This window comes from Nyctereutes procyonoides, unplaced genomic scaffold, assembly GCF_905146905.1.
Source record: "Nyctereutes procyonoides isolate TBG_1078 unplaced genomic scaffold, NYPRO_anot_genome, whole genome shotgun sequence".
NCBI lineage: Eukaryota > Metazoa > Chordata > Mammalia > Carnivora > Canidae > Nyctereutes > Nyctereutes procyonoides.
The window spans coordinates 35,022,576-35,041,440 of NW_026575047.1; the positions used below are offsets into that span (position 1 = coordinate 35,022,576).

Consider the following 18,865-nt stretch of genomic DNA (forward strand, 5'->3'; position numbering starts at 1 on the left):
AATTGCTCGCCTACAGATGGAGCGGGCTGCCTTGGAAAGCAGCGAGCTCCCCAGCAGAGGAGGAGAAGCAAAGACTGGCCAGTTGCTCGTGTGATCACCATCTCAGTGGGGTGGGGGGTGGACCAAGACCCCCTGTGCTTGCTCTGTTCTTGGGAGCAGAAGTGGTTAGTAAACATGGTGCTGCTTTAGTATAACCCAGACAACCCACACCTGGACTGGGGCAGCCTAGTTGTGCTCCGTCGACACCGCCCACCAGCCTGGTGGTGTGTGGACATTCGCATTTGCCTGTCTGTCTGGGACAAGCTGACGTTAACCTTTGTGGACAAGATGGCCTGTGCCCCTTGTTCTCAGGCTTCCAGCTGTCTGGCCAGTGGAGGGACTGGCTAGGGGCAGTGCTGTAGGATTTTGGGGACTCCCCCCTCCAACCCATGGTCACAGGAGCTGCATCTGCCCCTGAGGCAAGGTTTCTGGCAGGCTGTCTCTCCCTCGAGGCTCATCACTGGCTCCCACTATGACCACCCAGGGCTTCCTCCCCACCCAGCTAGTTGTCCTTTATGCTGTGAAGTATCCACTGCACCACATCCCCTTCAAAGCACTGTCTCTTTTCTGCAGACCCCTAGCATCTCTGGGCCTCGGTGAGCTCCCTTGTAAAGGGAGTTCAAAACATCCCCACTTGGAGGGTTGTCACCTCCCCGAGTGAGCCCAGTGTGAGTTGCAATCCCTGCAGACCCCTAGCAGGTGCCGAGGGCAAATGCATGGAGGGCACAGGTGTCCTTCCCACCAGCCTTCCATGGTCAGCAGCTCCCCCTTGGCCAGACTGACCACACCACCGCCTCCCAGGTGGGGTTCTCTGGGTCCTCCCCATGGCCCTCGGCGTTGGCTGAACCGGTCTGCAGCTATCACAGGCGTGCTCACGGGGGGGCCCCCTGCGGGGACTCTCCTCCAGGTGGGCTGGCTCACCCCTGCACCTGCCCTCCCCGCAGTGGCTTCTGAGTTCCCTGGTAGACTTGCCCTCTCTGGCACTACCGACACTTCCTCCCCAGTGCCTCCGGCCTCCAGCAAGGGGAAGGGCACCTGCCGCCTTGCATGGGGCTCAGAGCATGGAGCAAGGGGTGGTGAAGACCACAGGGACCCACTGAGGCTGTCCTAGGTTCACAACAGATAAGGAATATCTGGCCAGTCAATGTAGATCCTTAAGACATTTTGTCACATGTTCCAAATTTTGTTCATCACAGGGGACATGCTGTTTGTAGCCATAGTCGTAGTGCGCATGATGTTTTGTCCTGAACTTTTCCACACACTCTCAGAGCAGCTGCTAGTGTGTCCAGATAGTCCTGACAGTGGCCACAGTGGGAGACCAGGGCATGTATGCTCAGTAAATGAATAGACACGTTTATAAAGTCGTCCCCTGTTATGGCCAACTCTGCATAGACAGCTCTCATCTGCAGCCACTGAGTAAGCTCCCTGCACAAGTGACAGCAGCAGGACGACACCTGGAAGGTGTGGACGTGTCCACGGGACCTAACGGATTGCAAAAGGGCTGTGTCCACACGCACTTCTCCACTGGACTGGGATCTTCCTGTCCTGAGCCACCATGCTACACATAGTTTTACCAGCTTAGTAGTTGAAGAATTGTTCTCCAAGTCTGTTCTAACTTGCGCTCATTTTGAGGATTTTAATGGTGCAAGTGTTTCCCTAACCCTGCTCATTATATGAATCTCCATATGAAAGGTGTTCTGTGTGTGTTTATGCTTGAATGGTCTGTTTGTGCCCTTTCTGTTGACTCCTGGGCATGGGGTGGTGTAATTTTGGCAATAATTTGAAGATCGTTCCTTGCCTGTCATCCTTGTTGGTATTTAGACTTGAAAGCGACCCTGTCATCTGGCCCCGTATTTAGGCTCTGTGCTGTAGGGTTCACTTTTCCTCAGACATAACTCGGTTTCCATGTTCTAAAACAGAAAGCAGCTATTTCCCATAAGGAGGCTCTTTCTGTCCCAAAAGGAGCAGTTTGGAAGCATGCAGAGTGCAGAGCACGGGTCACAGGTGTTGGGTCAGGTCCCGGCTCTGTTAGGTAGGTCCTGAGCGCCGGTGAGCAGGCCGCTGGGCAGTGTCTGTGAACCTTTACCGTGTGGTAAAGTACCGCTTGGGCGTCCAGTGTGAGGGCTGGATGAGGTCCTGCAGCCCCCTCCCAGCTTGTAGGCAAGCACTTGCCAAAGTCACCTGTGTCGATCTGAATTTTGCCTTACATCATTTTTTTTGGTGTGATGTCTTTATACCCTGCAAAAAATGAAATCGTAAACCAAAATTTATTTCCTAAACATTGGCAGCCTAAACTTACGCTACAGGGCTTGATGTCTCGATTTGAGGCATTAAAAAATCATCATAAAGGAAAATAAAGAAAAGTTTAAAACTGAGAAGTTTTCAAAAAGTGAGAAGTCCGTGGGGTGTCACCCCTGCTTCCTTGGTTTCAGGGGAGGCTCTGGTCCAGCGGCGCGGCCAATACAGCTGACCTTCCTGACTCTGTTCACTTTGTGTTTCTCAGGCAGCTCCAGCAGCAGCAGGCGGAGTTGGAAGTGCATCAGAGAGATGGGTTGTCGTCGTATGACTTATCACAGGTGAACTTCCAGAAGGTTCTTGCCTGTTTGGAACTGTCTCCAGCTCGAGGGACTGGGGACTACATTCGGCCCCTCACTGGAACCCCCCAGGCCCAACCCAGCAGGTGCTATCACTCCGTCCACCCACTGGGCATGGAGACTTTGGTCTCCTGGGGGTCTCCTGTGACCCTTCTGCAGAGCTGGGCCACGACGGGTATAGGACATGCCCTATGGAGAGTATTGGGGGCTGATGGTAACTTCTTGGACTTGGTCCAGCCCGTTGCTAGCAGACGCGGAAGCCCATAGGGGCAGCTCTGACCATATCTGTCCTGCGTGTCCCTGCTGTCTGTCCTGCTTGTCCAGTCCCTCCCCTCCCCGAGCCCTGGTCCTGCCCTTTGTCCCCACCCTGCCTGTGCGTCCTCCCTCCCTTCTTCTTTGTCCTCTCCTCTTCCCTCTGCCTTTCCTCCTACTGCTACTTCTGTGAGCTGGTCATCTAGAGAAATCGCATGGTGCACTGGGCTAGCCTGTCTCCAATATTGGACTTGATGGTCACAATTCCTGGTTTTTAGAGTACATTGATTATTATTTATCTTTCTTTAAGTAATCGATGTGACTCGTCCTTTCTGTGACCTCCAGCTCAACCTCCTCCCCTGCCCCCCACCTGTGAAACCATCCAGCCTAAGTGTCAGTGAGACTGGAGGGAAGGACCCAACGAAGGAGACCCAGGGAGGCTACAAGCACATGTCCTGTGTCTCACGCGTGGGATGTGCTTGTGTTTGTGTGAACAGGTTCCTGTCCCCAACCTGCCGGCCGGTGTTCATGAAGCCGGGAAGTCTGTGGAAAAGGCAGATGCCATCTTCTCCCAGGAAAGGGACCCCCGCTTCGCCGAGATGTTTGCAGGGATCAGCGCATGTAAGTTTTGGAACGGCACTGCAGCTTGGAGGGGTTGGGGGGTGGGGGTTGTGGCTGGGCCATCTGGAGACAGGGTAAGTTCCCAGTGTCCTGCTGGAAGGATGAGAGAGCACCGGGACAGGAGTCCCAGTGGGGCCTCTCCACTGGCCTCACCATTCCCTCACCTGTTCCCTGGGGCCCTGGACCACTTTGCCTTCTGACTTCGAGGGTAGAGAATGAATGGGTAGGTGGGGGTGGTGGTTACCGAGTGGTCTGCCTACGTTAGGGGTGTCGCTGGAGAAAATGGTGTGTTCTAGTTCGAGGTGCCACGTAAAACCTGTGCGTGTAGCTGCCCCTTCCAGTCAGGTTACCGCTAAGATTAGCCAAAGATGCAACCTGCAAATGTCTGTAATGTTCCAAAATTCAGCAGAAGGATTCCATTTTCTTGTGATCAAGGAATTTGTGCAAGATACAGTGTGCTTGGGATCCACTGAAGGGAGAAGCCAGCTCTCCCGCCTGAAGGAAGCATGGAGACACTGGTCAGAAGGAAGCCATGGAGGCAGCCTGTAGGCTTGAGGAGCTGACAATGGAGGGAAGAGCAAATCCTGGTCCTCCTGACATCGGCATGTGTGGGGCAGACATAGCCGTTACTGTCATTGTCACTCCCGCTGGGCTGTGGACCAAATGCTAAGGAAGGGAGGAAGGCGCTGGCACTGCCTCCCATGAGGGCCACATGTGCTGACCAGTGTGGTGCAGTGACCTGTTGACAGCACAGGGAAGCTCCCTGCTCTTGGTTCCCACCAGTCCCTTGGACACGCCACCTGCCTTCATCAGTGGCTCTTGACCTTGATGTAGAAGTGAGGAAACAGTAGCGCGTCGTCTAAAAGGCTTCCCTCAGAGAAGCCTGAGATTTTGGACCAGAGTCGCGGTGTTTAGAGGAAATCCATTTAAGTTGTAATGTTGCAGAGACTTAAACACCTTCCCAAACAGATGACAAAATGGAGGGAATTAACAGATAAGGAAAAGGAAGGCAGACAGGAGAGCCAACATGAGCCCACCTGCCAGGCTGCGCTTGCACACGGGAAGCCAGGGGAGATGTTCTCAGAGATGCACCATCTACTCAGACCTCCCAAGAGCTCAGCTTGCCAAAGACTGAGCTCGTGTGCCGCAAGTACAGATCATGGGGATGGAAGTGGCAGGTTGAGAAACCAGCAATGTGAAGGATGACATGAGCAACACTGGGGATCAGTGCAAAAATGGCTGGGAGATATGAAAGATACATAAAAACCAGAACCAGATCAATTCGGCAACAATTCGGGCACATTTGTGGTTAGGAGTCATACACAGAAATTTCTCATCGGTGCGTGCTGTTTTTTTCTCTGACATTTCTAGAGAAGCACAGCTTCCAGGGTGTTTAAAAATAACCACTCTTGAAAGGAGGGAAAAGAAAAGAAGGAAGGAAGTCTCGCTTCCAAGAAAAGACGAGGACATTTTTAGCAAATTGCAAAGTACTCAGAAGAAAAAGTGAAATAGTAGGAAAGTATGAATGTCATAAGCGGTAGAATTGGTGGGTGTTCAAGGACTCCTGACTGGTAGCTCCTGAATCACATGCTGCCAAAATTTGCTACGCCCCAGACAATGCCACGAGAAACCACTGAGCCAGGAGGAGGGGTGGTGTGGTGCCTGCAGATCCCAGAAGGAGCATACAGATTGTCCGAGCGCTGTGGGCGAAGGGGGTTGTTATGTAGATACGAGCTGTAACCCAACGTGAAGGCATATGTGTCATGAGCTTTGGAACATGGGAAAGCCAGAACAATTAGATACATAGGAACATCCTGATAAAGCCACACTGCAGCAGAAGATCCCAATATGCATTTCTTCATCTCCCAGCAAAGCAGGTAGACCAAAGTCATGAAATAAAATGAAAAAAGATACAGAAGATTGAATAATAAAATCCAGAATCTTTATATGTATATGTGTGTGTGCGTGTGCGTGTGTGTAGTTTTGTGTCCTACAAATGTCTTAGAGCAGTTAGGAAAAAATGTGCTTCTCATGTACCCAAACCACCAAAAAAAAAAAAAAAACCAAAATACATGAGGAAAAAATAGCCTACATGAAGTGAAATCACAAGAAGTCCCTAGTGCACCTTGTCCTGAAACCTGGAGCTGCTTCTTTATCCACAAAACTCAGGCCTGTGGACTACGTTAGAAATGCACACCCAAGAGTCCACGCCGCTTCCATCCTGTAGGATTTTCTGCTGAGTGCCCCATCATGCAGCAAAAGAAACGGACCAGGAAAACCGTTCAGTGCTTTAGTTTATCGAAGCATCACAGAGGTGGTTTGCACCTGTGGGAGATGCGTACTTGGTGACTGAAGCCTGCACCCTCAGCCCCAAGCCTCCAAGCCTGAGTATCCATCATTGTTCATGTCCACCCAGTGGGGGATCCCCCACTTTGCCTGTCTGCTCACCAAGCCAGAGATGGGTACAGGCGAGGCACCTGTCTAGGCACAAAATAATTGCCATGTAACTAACTGATGTTCTCTATTCCAGTATCTTGTGGGTGGGGTGTCAGGGGTTGTGGGAACAACGGGTATAGGAATTTTGAGATTGTAGGGAAGTAGGCTCTCTCTAGAACAAACATGTCCAAGGCCACCTCCCCCGCCAAGGTAGAGCTGAGGGCTTCACCAGGGAGCACCAGAGCTGGTCCTCCAAACCACTGCTCCCTGCTTCATCCTGGGGGTTGGAAGAAGTCAGTAAAATAGTGTCTGAGGAAGAACTTCCATTGGTTGTCTCCATCCTCCCAGCTCTTGGGAAGGGCTTGCTTTCTGGTGCGTGTAGCCTGGCCTAGATGCCGGAGGATAGCCAGGTACCCTCCTGTGTGGAGAAGGCCCCGGGAGGCAGGCAAGGGTGGAACAGGTGCAGGAGGATGGGCGGCCAGGATGTGTCGTCCTGCTCAGGGACACCCGGCCCCGCACCTGCTCCCCCGCTGCCTGCCCCGAGGTCTGGAGGGCAGGAAGCCCTTGAATGTAACCCTCACTGTGCTCTTTCTAGCGGAGAAGAAGATGATGAGCTCAGCATCTGCAGCAGGGACACAGCAGATCTACTCCCAGGGAAGCCCGTTCCCCCCGGGACATTCCGGGAAGGCCTTCAGGTACCAGCCAGAGGGTGATGGGGTGGAAGGATGCCCTGTACCAGTGAGGCCCTGGGTCTCTGAGCTCAACTCCATGTGTGGCAAAATCTGCAAACCCCAGTTAGTGGCTACTGCCCTGTGGGTGCTAGGCCAGGCTGGGACTCTGGTGACTCTGGATCTGCCCTCTGAACCCTCTGTGCATTGCTATTAGATGTGTTGCTATTGCCTGCTGGGGAAGGAGGAGCAGGGCCTAGGAGGAACAGCTGGGGGAGAGACTGGCAACCCTCAGGAGGGTGCGTGGGTCCTCACATCACCCACCAAAAATGCCCAAACTCACTAGAACTGCCCTAGACCCATACCCAGTGGGCAGCGCTCCTCATATGGCCCAGCCGCTGGCTCAGTTGGCCAGAGCCTGAGCGGAGCATCTAGGTACAGACAGGGACCAGAACTGGGCAGCTGAGACTGAGCACCTAAGAGAGGATCCCTGCCAGGGTATTGGACTCATGCACACTGGTCCACGGACAGACCTCCTGGAGACAAAGCAGGTAGCTCGGCCTCTGTGCCTTGGATATGCAGGCTGAAACCTTGGAGGGGCCAGTCCTGCAGCTGGGTCTCAGTGAATGTAGCCCACTCCCAGGCTCTGGGGAACTCGCGCCACAGGCAGCATTCTCTGGTCAGGGGCCAGCTGGACGAGATGGCAGCCCCAGAGCTCTGCTGCTGATCCCCGTCACTGCCAGTCACCCTGTCCTGCTGCACAGTGGTCGAGGCCTCCAGACTTCTCTCCTGCCCCAGGGTCCTCCACTGTAACACTCTTAGCACACAGAGACCCCTTGCACCTCCGTGCCAGCCCCCATCTGGGCACATGCTTATCAGGTCCTTGGGACACTTGCTGCCAGGCCTGCGGTCTGGATGAAGGGCTGCAGGGAGGGGCTTGTGGAAGTAGGGTCTGGGAGAAAGTTTGGGGGGCAACATGGAAGGTGAGGGTACTGGTGGGTCATAGGACAAATGGTCAGACTCAAGATGCTGAGCCAGGGTGAGGCTATTGTCATAGAAGCAGGTCGGAGGGCAGTTACAGAGGAGAGGCAGGCCTGTGGGGGGCTGGCTGTGTGGGGAGGGGAAGGGGAGGACACCGGCCCCTTTGCAGAGCCTGGCATCCGGAGGGTGCTCACTCACTGCTCCTCTACAGAATGGGGGGATGCCTGTGGGGCCCTAAGCTGGTGGAATGGGCCAGATTTCCTGTAAATCTGGAGGGGCTGGTGCTGCTGTGAGTGAGCAGGGTGTGGGGTGCATGGCAGTCAGAGGTCGGCCTGAACTCCAGCGGAGTGGCATTGCTGCCTGTCCCCCAGTGTGTCCTCACCCTGCATCCTGCCGTGGTCCTGGAGGCCTTGGCCCTGCCTGTGGGCACCAAGGCGATAGCTCAGAGGGCCCTGGGGAGTGCTGGGCTCAGGGGTGCTAGGCAGAGGTGGGGAGAAGCCCCCATAGGGAACAGTGATGAGTAAAGGCCTTGTGAGGTCGTGGAGAATGGGGAAGAAAGGTTGCCATTCAGGGAGGAAGTGGTGCAGGAAGCTGGGAACAATGTCTCCTTTCAGAATGGCTGGTTCGAGAATGTACTGACACCCCTGGAGCCTCCCTATTTTATGAGGAACCAGGAAGCATAGAAAAAATATTATAATACTAGTAGGAGAACTGTACTCACTCCTCTGTACTGGTCTATAAAGTGCCTTTCTTCAGAATCCACTCCACACCAACATCCCCTCAGCCCCGTTCCCCCCTGCCCCCGGCTCCCTCCCGGGCACACAGCACTCTCCTGCACATGGAGCCACTCCCACGGAGCAGGACCAAGGGCTTGAGACCAAACAGAAGTCTCTCCCCCACTTCCCAACTTTAGAGAGTGAATGGTGTAAAGGGCATGGCTGGAAACAGCCCAGGGAAGCAGTGCCTGCAGGGTGCCTGGGAGCACAGAGAGCAGGGGGAGATGGAGCCTGCAGGGGGCATGCAGAGGGGCACCAGGGGCGCACCCAGCAGGTGCCTCATAAAACGGTGAGGGGATGAAATCAAAGACAACACGAAGGCAGGGGGAGAGGTAACCCACATCAGGCTCTGGGTGGCTGGGCCAGGCCCCGGCCACAGGCTCCCCCGACAGGCTCTCCTGTTCAAAACCAACAAGCTGACAGCCCGCAGCCTCCGTCCTGAATCTGAAGCCCTAGAGGCTCCCCAGAGGGACAGATTAACCCGAGTACGAAGGATTGGGTCAGCACCGAGGCTGATTTTATGCTGGGAGCTGGAGACCTGTGGGTGGGGTGTGGGTGACTTGCAGGTGGGGACACGGTAGGGGCAACACAGAGGGTGCCCCAAGGGAGAAAAGGCTTGCCACGCATGTCCAGTGACATCCTGCACCGGGGGACAGACAGATGGACAGAGGCAGACCCGGGAGGGAACAGCAAGGTGGCCCAGGGGCCCGTGAGGTAGAAGCATCTCCTCAACAAATGCCATCTCATTTCTTCCAGCTCTTCAGTGGTCCACGTGCCTGGTGTGAATGATATCCAGTCCTCCTCGTCCACGGGCCAGAACATGTCCCAGATCTCCCGGCAGCTCAACCAGAGTCAGGTGGCATGGACAGGGAGCCGGCCACCCTTTCCTGGACAGGTATGGGCATCCATGAGGGCCTTGCCCCCAGGTGCCAACCAGGTAGGAGCACCTGGCACCTGCTTTCTGGAGGTCCTGGCTCACAGACAGGTTAGCACTCTGAGCATTAGCCACCCGGATGGTGCGTTGGGAGCCGTCCCCAACGGTAGAGCCACATTCAGCAGCCTGGCCCTGCACAATTGCAGCCAAGCAGCTGGGGGAGGGGACAGAGCCATGGACGCTCCATGAGGGCAAGCCTCCCACCACTCTGGACCTCTGTCTGCCCCAGCCAGGGCTGCATGACAGTACCCAGCCCCAGACACATGCACTGGTGGTCACTGTGAGGTGGGCATCCATTGGCCTAGGGGACTTTCAGGTATTTGTATAAGCAGAAACCTGAGGACCCAGATCATAGTAGGCCTGGGGGTAACTTCACCCAGACCTGCCCCAGAGATGCAGGGCCTGCATCCCACAGGTCCTAGGCCCACACACTCTGGCCTGATGCCAGGCTTGTGCCTGGCTGGCCAGGAGGGCCATAGGGAATCACCGTCAGCCACTGGAGTGGCTGCCACCAGCCTGGGGTCTGGAGCCTGGGGCCTGGGGGCAGAGGCCTGTTGGTGATACTTCCCTTCTCTTTGCTTTGTCCTGATTATAGCAAATCCCTTCCCAGTCTGGCAAGACGCAGTCCTCTCCCTTTGGGATTGGAACGAGCCACAGCTACCCAGCAGATCCCTCTTCCTACAGCCCTCTCTCCAGCCCAGCTACCTCCTCACCCAGCGGGAATGCCTACTCCAGTCTTGCCAACAGGACTCCAGGGTTCGGTAGGTGGGGAACAAGGGAAAGAATTCCTGGGAAAGCCAGCAGCTATGCTTTCTGAGCGTCCTGAGGTCAGGGGCCTGAGAGCCGGTGGTGTTCCACACACACTGGCTGCTTGGGTCTTGGCTTTGTAGAATGACTTTGTCGTTTCCCAGGCCCTGGGACTATATTCCTGTGTGCTCGTGTCATCTGAATGCTGTTTCAGCCCTTTATGGCCCTTGGCAAGAACTGTCAGCTGTCCAGAACGTTATAACGTTTCAAACAACTGGAGAACAGCTGTAGGGATGCCCAGTTGTATAAATACATTGTGGAACTAAGAGACACTGTAAGGTTCTCTGTCTTCTTCATATTCCGAGAGGGACCCATCCCACGTCAGGACACCTCTCCCAGCTTTTTAACAAAGCGTCAGGCCAGAAAGCAATAAGTGGCCATGACTTCTGGTACTTGTCCCTGGGACCTGTGCATCTACTCCTTCTGTGTGCATTTAATGGACCAGGGTTCCACCTCACCTCAGGAAGGGCTGGTGAGGAGCCCCTGGCCCTTGGAGCATCCTGAACGGGTGCCTGTCACTGGTGACTCCCTCTCCCGTGGTTCATGGGGCGTCTCTCTGCAGAACGGACACCCTCAGGCCAGTCCACACCCCTGCGTTTCCATCTGGCAAGTCAGCAACTTCCCTTTACACTGCCAGCTCCAGGGAAAATGCTGTGCAGTGTCCCGCACCCTGTCCCACCTCACCACCCCCAGCAGCCTGGGCGTGCCCACTCCAGAAACCAAGGCCCAGAAACACAGCATTTCCTGACCTCTTACCGGCCACTCCCTCATGGATTCAGCATTAATCCCATTAACATGTAGCAGGTCCTCGGGCTCGGCCTTGAACTATCTCTGCTATATTGTCCCAGGAGCAGGAGCTCAGCCACATATTGCCATGTTTCAGGAAGGACAGGCCCCAGCCATTTGCTCTCCAATCTGCCATGCACCCAACTCAGAAAACACCAGAGGCTGGAGGCCACTGGCTCCCAGGGGAGCCCATACCTCCCTGCAGTCTCTGCCTCCAGCCTCCTCAGCTGATGGGAAGAGGTCCCCCTGCCTCTCCCATCCTTCCTGGGCACACAGAGGGACAGAGGTCTGGTCCCGGCCCCAGGGAGACACATGGGCACTGGGAGAGGGCAGGGCAGCTGTGTGCAAGCAGCAGCCCAGGTCTTTCCGAGGCCCGGGGCAATCTGGGCCCTTCAGCTCCATGCATCTGTCTGGTGTCCACCTGGCAAATGTGCACCCTTAGATGTAAGTGGGGATGGGACACAGGTAGGCCCCTGAAGAGTAGAGTCGCACATGGCTCCCAGCTCAGCAGCTATGTCCCCACTGCCTCCGAGCTGCCTGTACTTCCTCATCCTCAGTATAGTTACGGCCGCACTGACGCTTACCGGATGCTCACTCTCTGCTCGGCTCCAGGCACATTTGAGTTCCTGTAATGCTCCTGGCGGACCTGGGAGGGAGATGCCTGATTTCTCCCATTTCATAGGTGTAAATAAACTGAGGACAGTGAGGTCAGCTCAAGGTCACACTGCACTCCCCTCCAGACTCTTCTTGGCATTGTCTTCTGATCCATCATTCAGGGCACCTTAGAATAAGGTGGGGAACGGGTGTCCCGGTGGAGGGGTCTTGATTTCTGCTAATGAGAGGGGCCAGTCCCTGATCCGTGACGGACAGGGAGCAGAGAGGTTTCATGCAGCCTCACCACCAATCCCTCCTTTGTCGACCCTGATGCAGCAGCGGGCATGAAAGAGGAAGCCAGGCCCTGGTGGAGGGGACAGGGAGCTGAGGAAGAGTTTGGCCTGGGGGATGTCATGAAGGGCGTGGGCATCAGAACCATGCAGACCAGGGACTCCCCGAGGACAGCTGTGGATCAGTGTGGAGGCGGAGAACAGCGGTGCAGAGGGTGGAAAACAAGCAGTGTTTGCTCTAGCAAACAAGCAGCCTCTGCTCTAAAGGGCTTCAGGGACATGGGGTCTATGGAGACAGCATGGGGGACAGGCGTTGGTCAGGCTCAGCAAGAAGCAGGCGTGCAAGTGGCTCGTGAGCAAGGACGGTGGGAAGAGTGCACAGAGAAGTTGCAGAGCAGCCCCTGTTAATGGCCAGACTGGCTAGTCATTAAATAAGCACAAGCCTGTGAACCAGTGGCAGTGTTACCACCTGCCATGGACTCTCACCCCACCCTGTATGGGACTGGAGTGCCCTCTCTGAGGGCTGAGGCAAAGCGGCCATGCCTGGGGGCCGCTGGTGGGGCCTGCAGGGTTCATAGGCCCGGTGGCACCCCTGCCTGCAGGACCAGGCTCAGCTAGGCATCCTGGGCCCGATTCTGAGGTCCCAACTGCCTTGTCTGGACCACAGGGGTCTGGGAAGGCTGGCGAGCTGAATGTCACCAAGTGGTGGCCCGGGTGGCCAACATCGAGGGAAACAAGCAGGCGTGCCATTTCTGACCTGTGCCTCAGCCTCAGTGGGACTTGTCGGGGTGGCCCAGGCACTGGACTCCCAGCCTGAATAGGAAAGCGGCCCACCTGGGTTCCAGCCCCTTCTGTGAGCCACAAGCTTGTCTTCTCCCCTGGCTTCTAGGACTCGGCCCAAAGCACTCCTGCTGTTTCAGGCCTGGGGACACATCCTGAGCTGTGTTTCCAATGCATTTGCATTTCTAATCCTAGTTTTGGTCTCAGCCTGGTTTGGGTTGTACCTCATTTGAGGTGGAGTGTCCAGAAGTAGAGCTGGAGCCACTTACTAATGGGCTGACAAGTCCGAGCATTTGCTTCCCTAACAGGCTAAGTGGGGCAGTATGGCATTTGGGGTCCAGGCAGCCCACAGCTAGCACAGCAGTAATTGGAGCTTCCAGTTAATATAAAGATTTCAAAAAAAAATAAAAAAATATATATATAAAGATTTCAATTAAAAAAAAAGGTTTTAAATAGGGCAGCCTGGGTGGCCCAGCAGTTTAGCACCGCCTTCAGCCCAGGGTGTGATCCTGGAGACCCGGAATCAAGTCCCATGTCAGGCTCCCTGCATGGAGCCTGCTCCTCCCTCTGCCTGGGTCACTGCCTCTCTGTGTCTCTCACAAATAAATAAAATCTTAAAAAAAAATAAAAAGATTTTAAATAAAGGGTGGTTGAAGGAGGGGTGCCTAAGGGGCTCCGTCGGTGAAGCAGCTGCCTTCAGCTCAGGTCAGGATGTCAGGGTCCTGGGATTGAGTCCCACATCGGGCTTCCTACTCAGCCTGCTTCTCCCTCTGCTGCTCCCCGTGCTTGTGCTCTCACTCACTATCTCTCAAATAAATAAAATCTTAAAAATAAAATAAAACAAAAGGTAATTGAAGGAGCACCCTGAGGAAGACAGGCCCCATTAAGGAATATGAGCCCCACTTCATGCTCAGAGACCCAGGGGAGACCCCCCCCCACCATGAAGCCTGAAGGTCAGATGTCACAGAAGGTGTGTCTGCCAGGGACACTCGGCCTTGTGGAAGTGAGCACACCTGCCAAAGGCTGTGGGCTGTGGCCAGTCTGGGTTAGCAGCCTGCCTGCTGACACAGAAGCTCCCCAGTGGGTGCAGGTGGACCAGAGCTGGCCCACAGGAGCCCCATCCGGGGGGAGTGCCATCTGGGGGAAAGTGCCATCCACTGGGGCTGGTTTGCAGCCTTGAAAGGATGGAGAAGCTCCCCAAAGAGGGAGTGCCACCAGCGTCCTGCACATTGCTGGTCACTGCGCTGTAGACAGAAAAACACCTGAGCCAGAAGAGAAGCCCCTTCCTCAGCTAAGCCTTGCGTGTCCCTCTGGTACCTTCTATGAGCAAAGCCCAACCTTGCCCCAGCGGGAAAAGGAGACATGTCTACTGCGTCCAGTACCTACACCACAAGGGAGGGCACAGAAGGATGGATGTGGAGCTGAGAGGCGATAAACTGCTAGTGCACCGTGAATCCTGACACCTGGGTCCCTGATCTGATGGGTCTTCATCTGCACCACCACCGAGCATCTACTCACCAATGCTACCGTGTGGTCTTGGAGACGTGTAAGGCGCCAAGCACACAGGGTGCTCGGTGCATGTGGCCCAGAGGTGCTGTGGCAGGCCGGGCGTTCATCCCCAGACTTGCTCTGGGTCTAAATGATGTTACTCCAGATGCAGTGCACAGTGCATGGCTTCGAGTACTCCGTATGCTCTCCAGTTTAGGACGGGACAGCTAACACACCCATGGGGGCCTGGCCTAAGTCAGTACAGATCAACCCAGGTCACAGCGAGTAACGCAGTAACGTGCTCTGAACAGGAGCGTCTTTCATGGAGCTCAAGAAATGCACCTGTCACGTAACTGCCCTTCCTGGAAGGAGCCTCATTCCTCTGGCCTGGCCTACTCCACCTACAAGTTTCCTTTGGAGAGAAAGATTGAAAGAACTTGTCGTTCCACGAAAGTCTGAGGACTTTGGCAGTGAGAAATTGGATGAGAAATTCCGCAGGGACGGGGCGGGGCAGGCACAAGGTAGAGGGGTTGGGGCGTCTGAGACCTGGAATGTTTGCAGACACCATGCCCCCCAGATCCCCTCTTCCTGCCCCTGAATCTCAGCCTGGTACCTTCTTACCAGCACATTGTAGGGAATTACAGACCTCCCCTTGGGGGCAGTGATGAAAAGTGAGGTCTTAGCCTGAAACCATAGGACACGTGTGGCCACGGGTGTGAACTACAGGAGGCCCTGCCCAGAGGCCTTTATAGAACAAGCTGCCCCTTCAGTGCTGTTGGCCGACTTGGGCCTTTAGGGTTTCTGACTTTCTCAACGTCCATACTGTTGACATTTGGAGCCAGATAATCCTTTGTCTTGGGGTCTGACTTGTTCGTGTGGAGTGTTCAGTGGCCTCCACCTACCAGCACCCCTCCTATGACAATGAGAAATGTCTCCCGACATGACCCCTGCCCTGGTGAGAAGCACCAAGCAACTGAACCACAGAGGACCTCTGAGCAGCGCGTCCAGCAACCCTGGAATCTTCAGATGAATCTTACAAGGAAAAGTGTTAGCAGGGGTAACGTTATAGCATCAAGTGCCACTAAAAAGATTGTTTTAAAAGGAAGACGTCATGCCTTTGCTCCTACAGCCTAGGAATCCACATGCTTCTCAAAATTCTCAAGAGCCTCTTAGTTGGTCTGAAAGGCCACCCATTTGGCCCAGATGGTAGCAACCCATACCTACTTTCCTTAGACCGTCGGGCTGGCGGGTGACCCACACATTCAGTCCAGACTGTAGCAGCCTAGGCTTTGCTCGGGAAGCCAACAGAGCAAAAGAAAGACAGAATGACTGGAGCCCAGTGCATAGTTTACAGCTGTACATGTGGCTTCTAGAACAAGGCAACCAAGGATGGCGGTGACCCCTGGGGCTTTTTCCAGAAAGTGGCTTGTGGCTACGTGTTGGGTGCAGGCCATACACCTCCCCTACCCACCGTCTGTGGTGTAGGTTGTTCGCGCTGAGGTCTGGGTGAAGAGCACATTGCACTGTGTCGTTGGGAGATGCCGTTGTAGTTAGTGCTCATCATTTCCTGTGGAGGTCACTAGGGCAGCTCGTGTCTCCCCACGTGACCGGCGCTTCTGTGCCGCACTCGTAACAATCCTGATGGCCTGGTTACTCATCTGCCTGCCCCAGCGGAGTGTCCGGGCTTGGTCACCACCGTGTCCCCAGCTCTGTGCTCCGTGTCAGGTGCATGGTGGGCATCGGGTACCAATGCTCAGTGTTCCAGATGGGCTCCCGTGTCAGAAAGACCTCAGTCTTGGGGCACCTGGGGGCTCAGGCGGTGAAGCATCTGCATGAAGCATGATCTCAGGGTTCTGGGATCAAGTCCCACATCGGGCGCCCTGCTCAGGGGGGAGCCTGCGTCTCCCTCTCCCTCTGCTGCTCCCCCTGCTTGTATGCTTGCACTCTCTCAAAGTCTTTTTAAAAAGAAGGAGGGAAGAAAGAGGGAGAGAGAGAAAAAGACCTCAGTTCCCACTGTGGCTTTGGCATTTATAAGCACAATGAGTCGGGCAGGTTCCTTGAGCCTCAGGTTCCTTGTCTGAAAATGGTGGGGATGCCCCATCTCTTAGAATCAGAGGGAAGAGTAAATGAAATAATGTATGGCGAGTACCCCACATGAAGCCCAGCACTTGGTCCACATCCAGAAATAACAGAGTTCCTCCTTCCGTAGCTACTTTATGCCATTTCTGAAGCAATCCTATTTGTTGGCTTTTCTGCGGCAAACATTGGAGAAGAGCCTGTCCCTTCCTAGAAGTTTGAGACCATTGATTCTGAACCATGTGTCTGTGATTAGTAGACTCAAACCGACCTTTCTGCCACCTTCAGCCTCCACCGCCTGCCCCGTCTCTGGCCACCAGTAAGACTGATGCGGGGACGTGGGGTCACTTCCTTATAAGCCCACGGGACCTGGGAAGCTTCTGATAGGAAGAGAAGAGTCAGAGGGATGTTCATGTTTCCTCCTTCTTGTTCTCTTTCCTTTCCTTATCCTTTCCGTTATTCTGTCCTCCAGCAAATACTAACTCATATTTTCCAGTCCCAAGCCCTGGAGTGGGTTATGGGTGACCTGGGGGCGGGTCGGCTCAGTGGTGGCCCCGCCCCAGAGGTGACCCCGCCATGGAGGCAATGTGAGGGCATAGCAAGCTCAGAGTAGGTCTGGGAGGCTTGTGTCCGATGGGGCTCCGAGCATGAGCAGAACCCTCTGGTCGCAGAGGGGGGGTCCTTGGATGGGGGCAGGAGGGTCACCCAGGAAGGGCAGAGGGGACAGAGGTGGGTGTGAAGCAGAGTCGGGTACACAGGCTCTCAGGGCCATGGTGAGCTAGGCAGGTTTTGGGCAGTGGACACTGTTTTAGGAAGATCCTGCAAGCAACTGGGGATCCAGGGAGACCGGTGCAGGCCCAGGATGAGGGGAGGAGACGGGAGTGAGGATGTGGTGTTCCGGGCAGTGGACTGGTGAGCAGGAGGGAAGGGCCTACAGCCATGCTTTCTCCCCTGGGGTGGTCTGAGGAGGTCAGATGCTGGCTTCAGGCAAGGGGAGCCGAGGGTGCCTCTCGGAGACTCAGACCTGGCCCCTGACCCAGGTGGGTGGGCCCAGAGCCTAGGGAAGCAGGATTGTACACCTCCAACCAGCAGAGAGGGGGTGGGGGTGCTCCAGGTCGCCCACCCCTTGGTCAGCTCCACCCGCACCCCCACCCCCTCACCCCCTGTGTTCCAGGCTCAGGCGCCATCAGGTCATGAACACATCCTCACAGCAGCCTCCTCACTGGGTTCCTTCTCTCTCTCCACTCGCCCCTGGATGGTGTGTGTGGCCTGTGAGCCCCTGCGGGTCCCTGCCACCCTCACTGTGGGGGAGCTGAGCCCTGGCTTGCCCTCCAGCAGGTCACACTCGGACCCTTATCACCTGGAGCCACCTGTCGATCCCCAGAGGGAACACACCCTCTGCACCCCCACATCTTTGCAGTGTCTGGAGTGCTTTTCAACCCTGCCTCTGAGCCCTGCACCCACTGGGCTGCTGACCATCCCCCTGCTGGTCTCGGCTAAAGGCCTGGAGAGCCTCTTGTACTTGCTGTGATGGGTTGGGTGTCCCGCTAAGAGCTGGCACTCCTGCCCGTTTCCCCAGCGTGCTGTAACTCCCCCAGGAGCAGCTGTTCTGCTCCCTGGCCAATGCATACCTTTCCGGAGCCAGAGCCTGGGTCAGGGCTGGAGGGCAGGACCCCAGTACATGAATGGGGGTGGCGGAGGGGACTTAGGTAGGGGCCATCGCCAGAAGGAAAAGTTGAGGGCGTTGATTCTTGGCCAGCAAGACCCCAGCAAGGAGTCGTTGTTGTGAGGTCCTGGGGGCAGCTGGGGGCAGTGGTCGTGCCCCCAGGTCCGTTACAACCATTCCCATGGGCTGCCATACCATCCCCTTCAGCAAAGGTGACCCAGCCGTCCACTAGTCCCTGAGCAGCAGGTGGATTGGCTTGTGCTTGGCCTCCCCAGGCCTCTCAGATGGCCTCCTCACTGCCTCCTCCCACGCTGCTGTTCATTTGGTTGGTATGGCAGCTGCAGGCCAGGCCCTTCTTTGCAGGGCAGCCTGGTGGCATGGTGCTCGCAAGGAGCTCTCCCTGGCCTTGGTGTCTTGGGAGCATTAGGAAAAGGAATTTCGGATTTCCAGAGTTGTTTTTCTTAAACAACAGGGTTCCGTGTGCACGATAGAGTTTAATCTCTCTGATGCTGACGCAGGGAATTATGTCCTTGCCTGATTTTATAGAACCTTTTACAACTGCTGTCATGCAGAGTTTGGGAAGCACCCATCACGAGGCATTAAGGAGAACATACGTGTTTCATTGAAGCCTTTTGTGTCTCAGGCAGTGTGTCAGATGTGTATGCATGTGAGAGACAGACGGAGAGGCTGGGGTTCTCCACAAACACGCGGCGGCCTCACCTCTGCGAACTGGGTGCCCGTCCTCCAGCAGGAGGGGTGGCCTGTGCTACCTAAGCGAGGCTGTCAGAAAGAGCAAGCTGGGGCCCGTCCCGGAGCCCATTGCCTCCCAAGTGCTGTTGAATGGTTTGGAACAAGAAAACATCCTTGAGGTTTCTGATGCGCCTCAAGGTAACTCATCCTCTTAGGTTGAATCGTTAAAATGTTTTAGACCAATTTCTGTTCACTTTCCTGTTTTTTTCCACTGTGTATTCTCTGTAAAGCATGAGGCAGAGGCCAGCTTGCTCCCATTACATACGAATGTGCTGATTCCCGCCCAGGCGAGCCTTCAAGGCTGAGCTGGGCCCAAACGCCTTTGCT

At 55.3% G+C, this 18,865-nt stretch overlaps 1 protein-coding gene across 3 annotated transcripts in view; it reads left to right on the forward strand.

Annotated features, from left to right (window-relative positions):
• The window catches only part of ARNT2 (aryl hydrocarbon receptor nuclear translocator 2), a 153,863-nt gene that overhangs the window by 129,043 nt on the left and 5,955 nt on the right, over window positions 1–18,865 (forward strand). For all 3 annotated transcript variants that reach the window (XM_055326401.1, XM_055326402.1, XM_055326403.1), the window contains exons 13-17: window positions 2,543–2,615; window positions 3,383–3,506; window positions 6,538–6,637; window positions 9,124–9,262; window positions 9,897–10,062. In XM_055326401.1, the coding sequence (XP_055182376.1) occupies window positions 2,543–2,615; window positions 3,383–3,506; window positions 6,538–6,637; window positions 9,124–9,262; window positions 9,897–10,062 (602 nt within the window). The remainder of the gene's footprint in view (window positions 1–2,542; window positions 2,616–3,382; window positions 3,507–6,537; window positions 6,638–9,123; window positions 9,263–9,896; window positions 10,063–18,865) is intronic.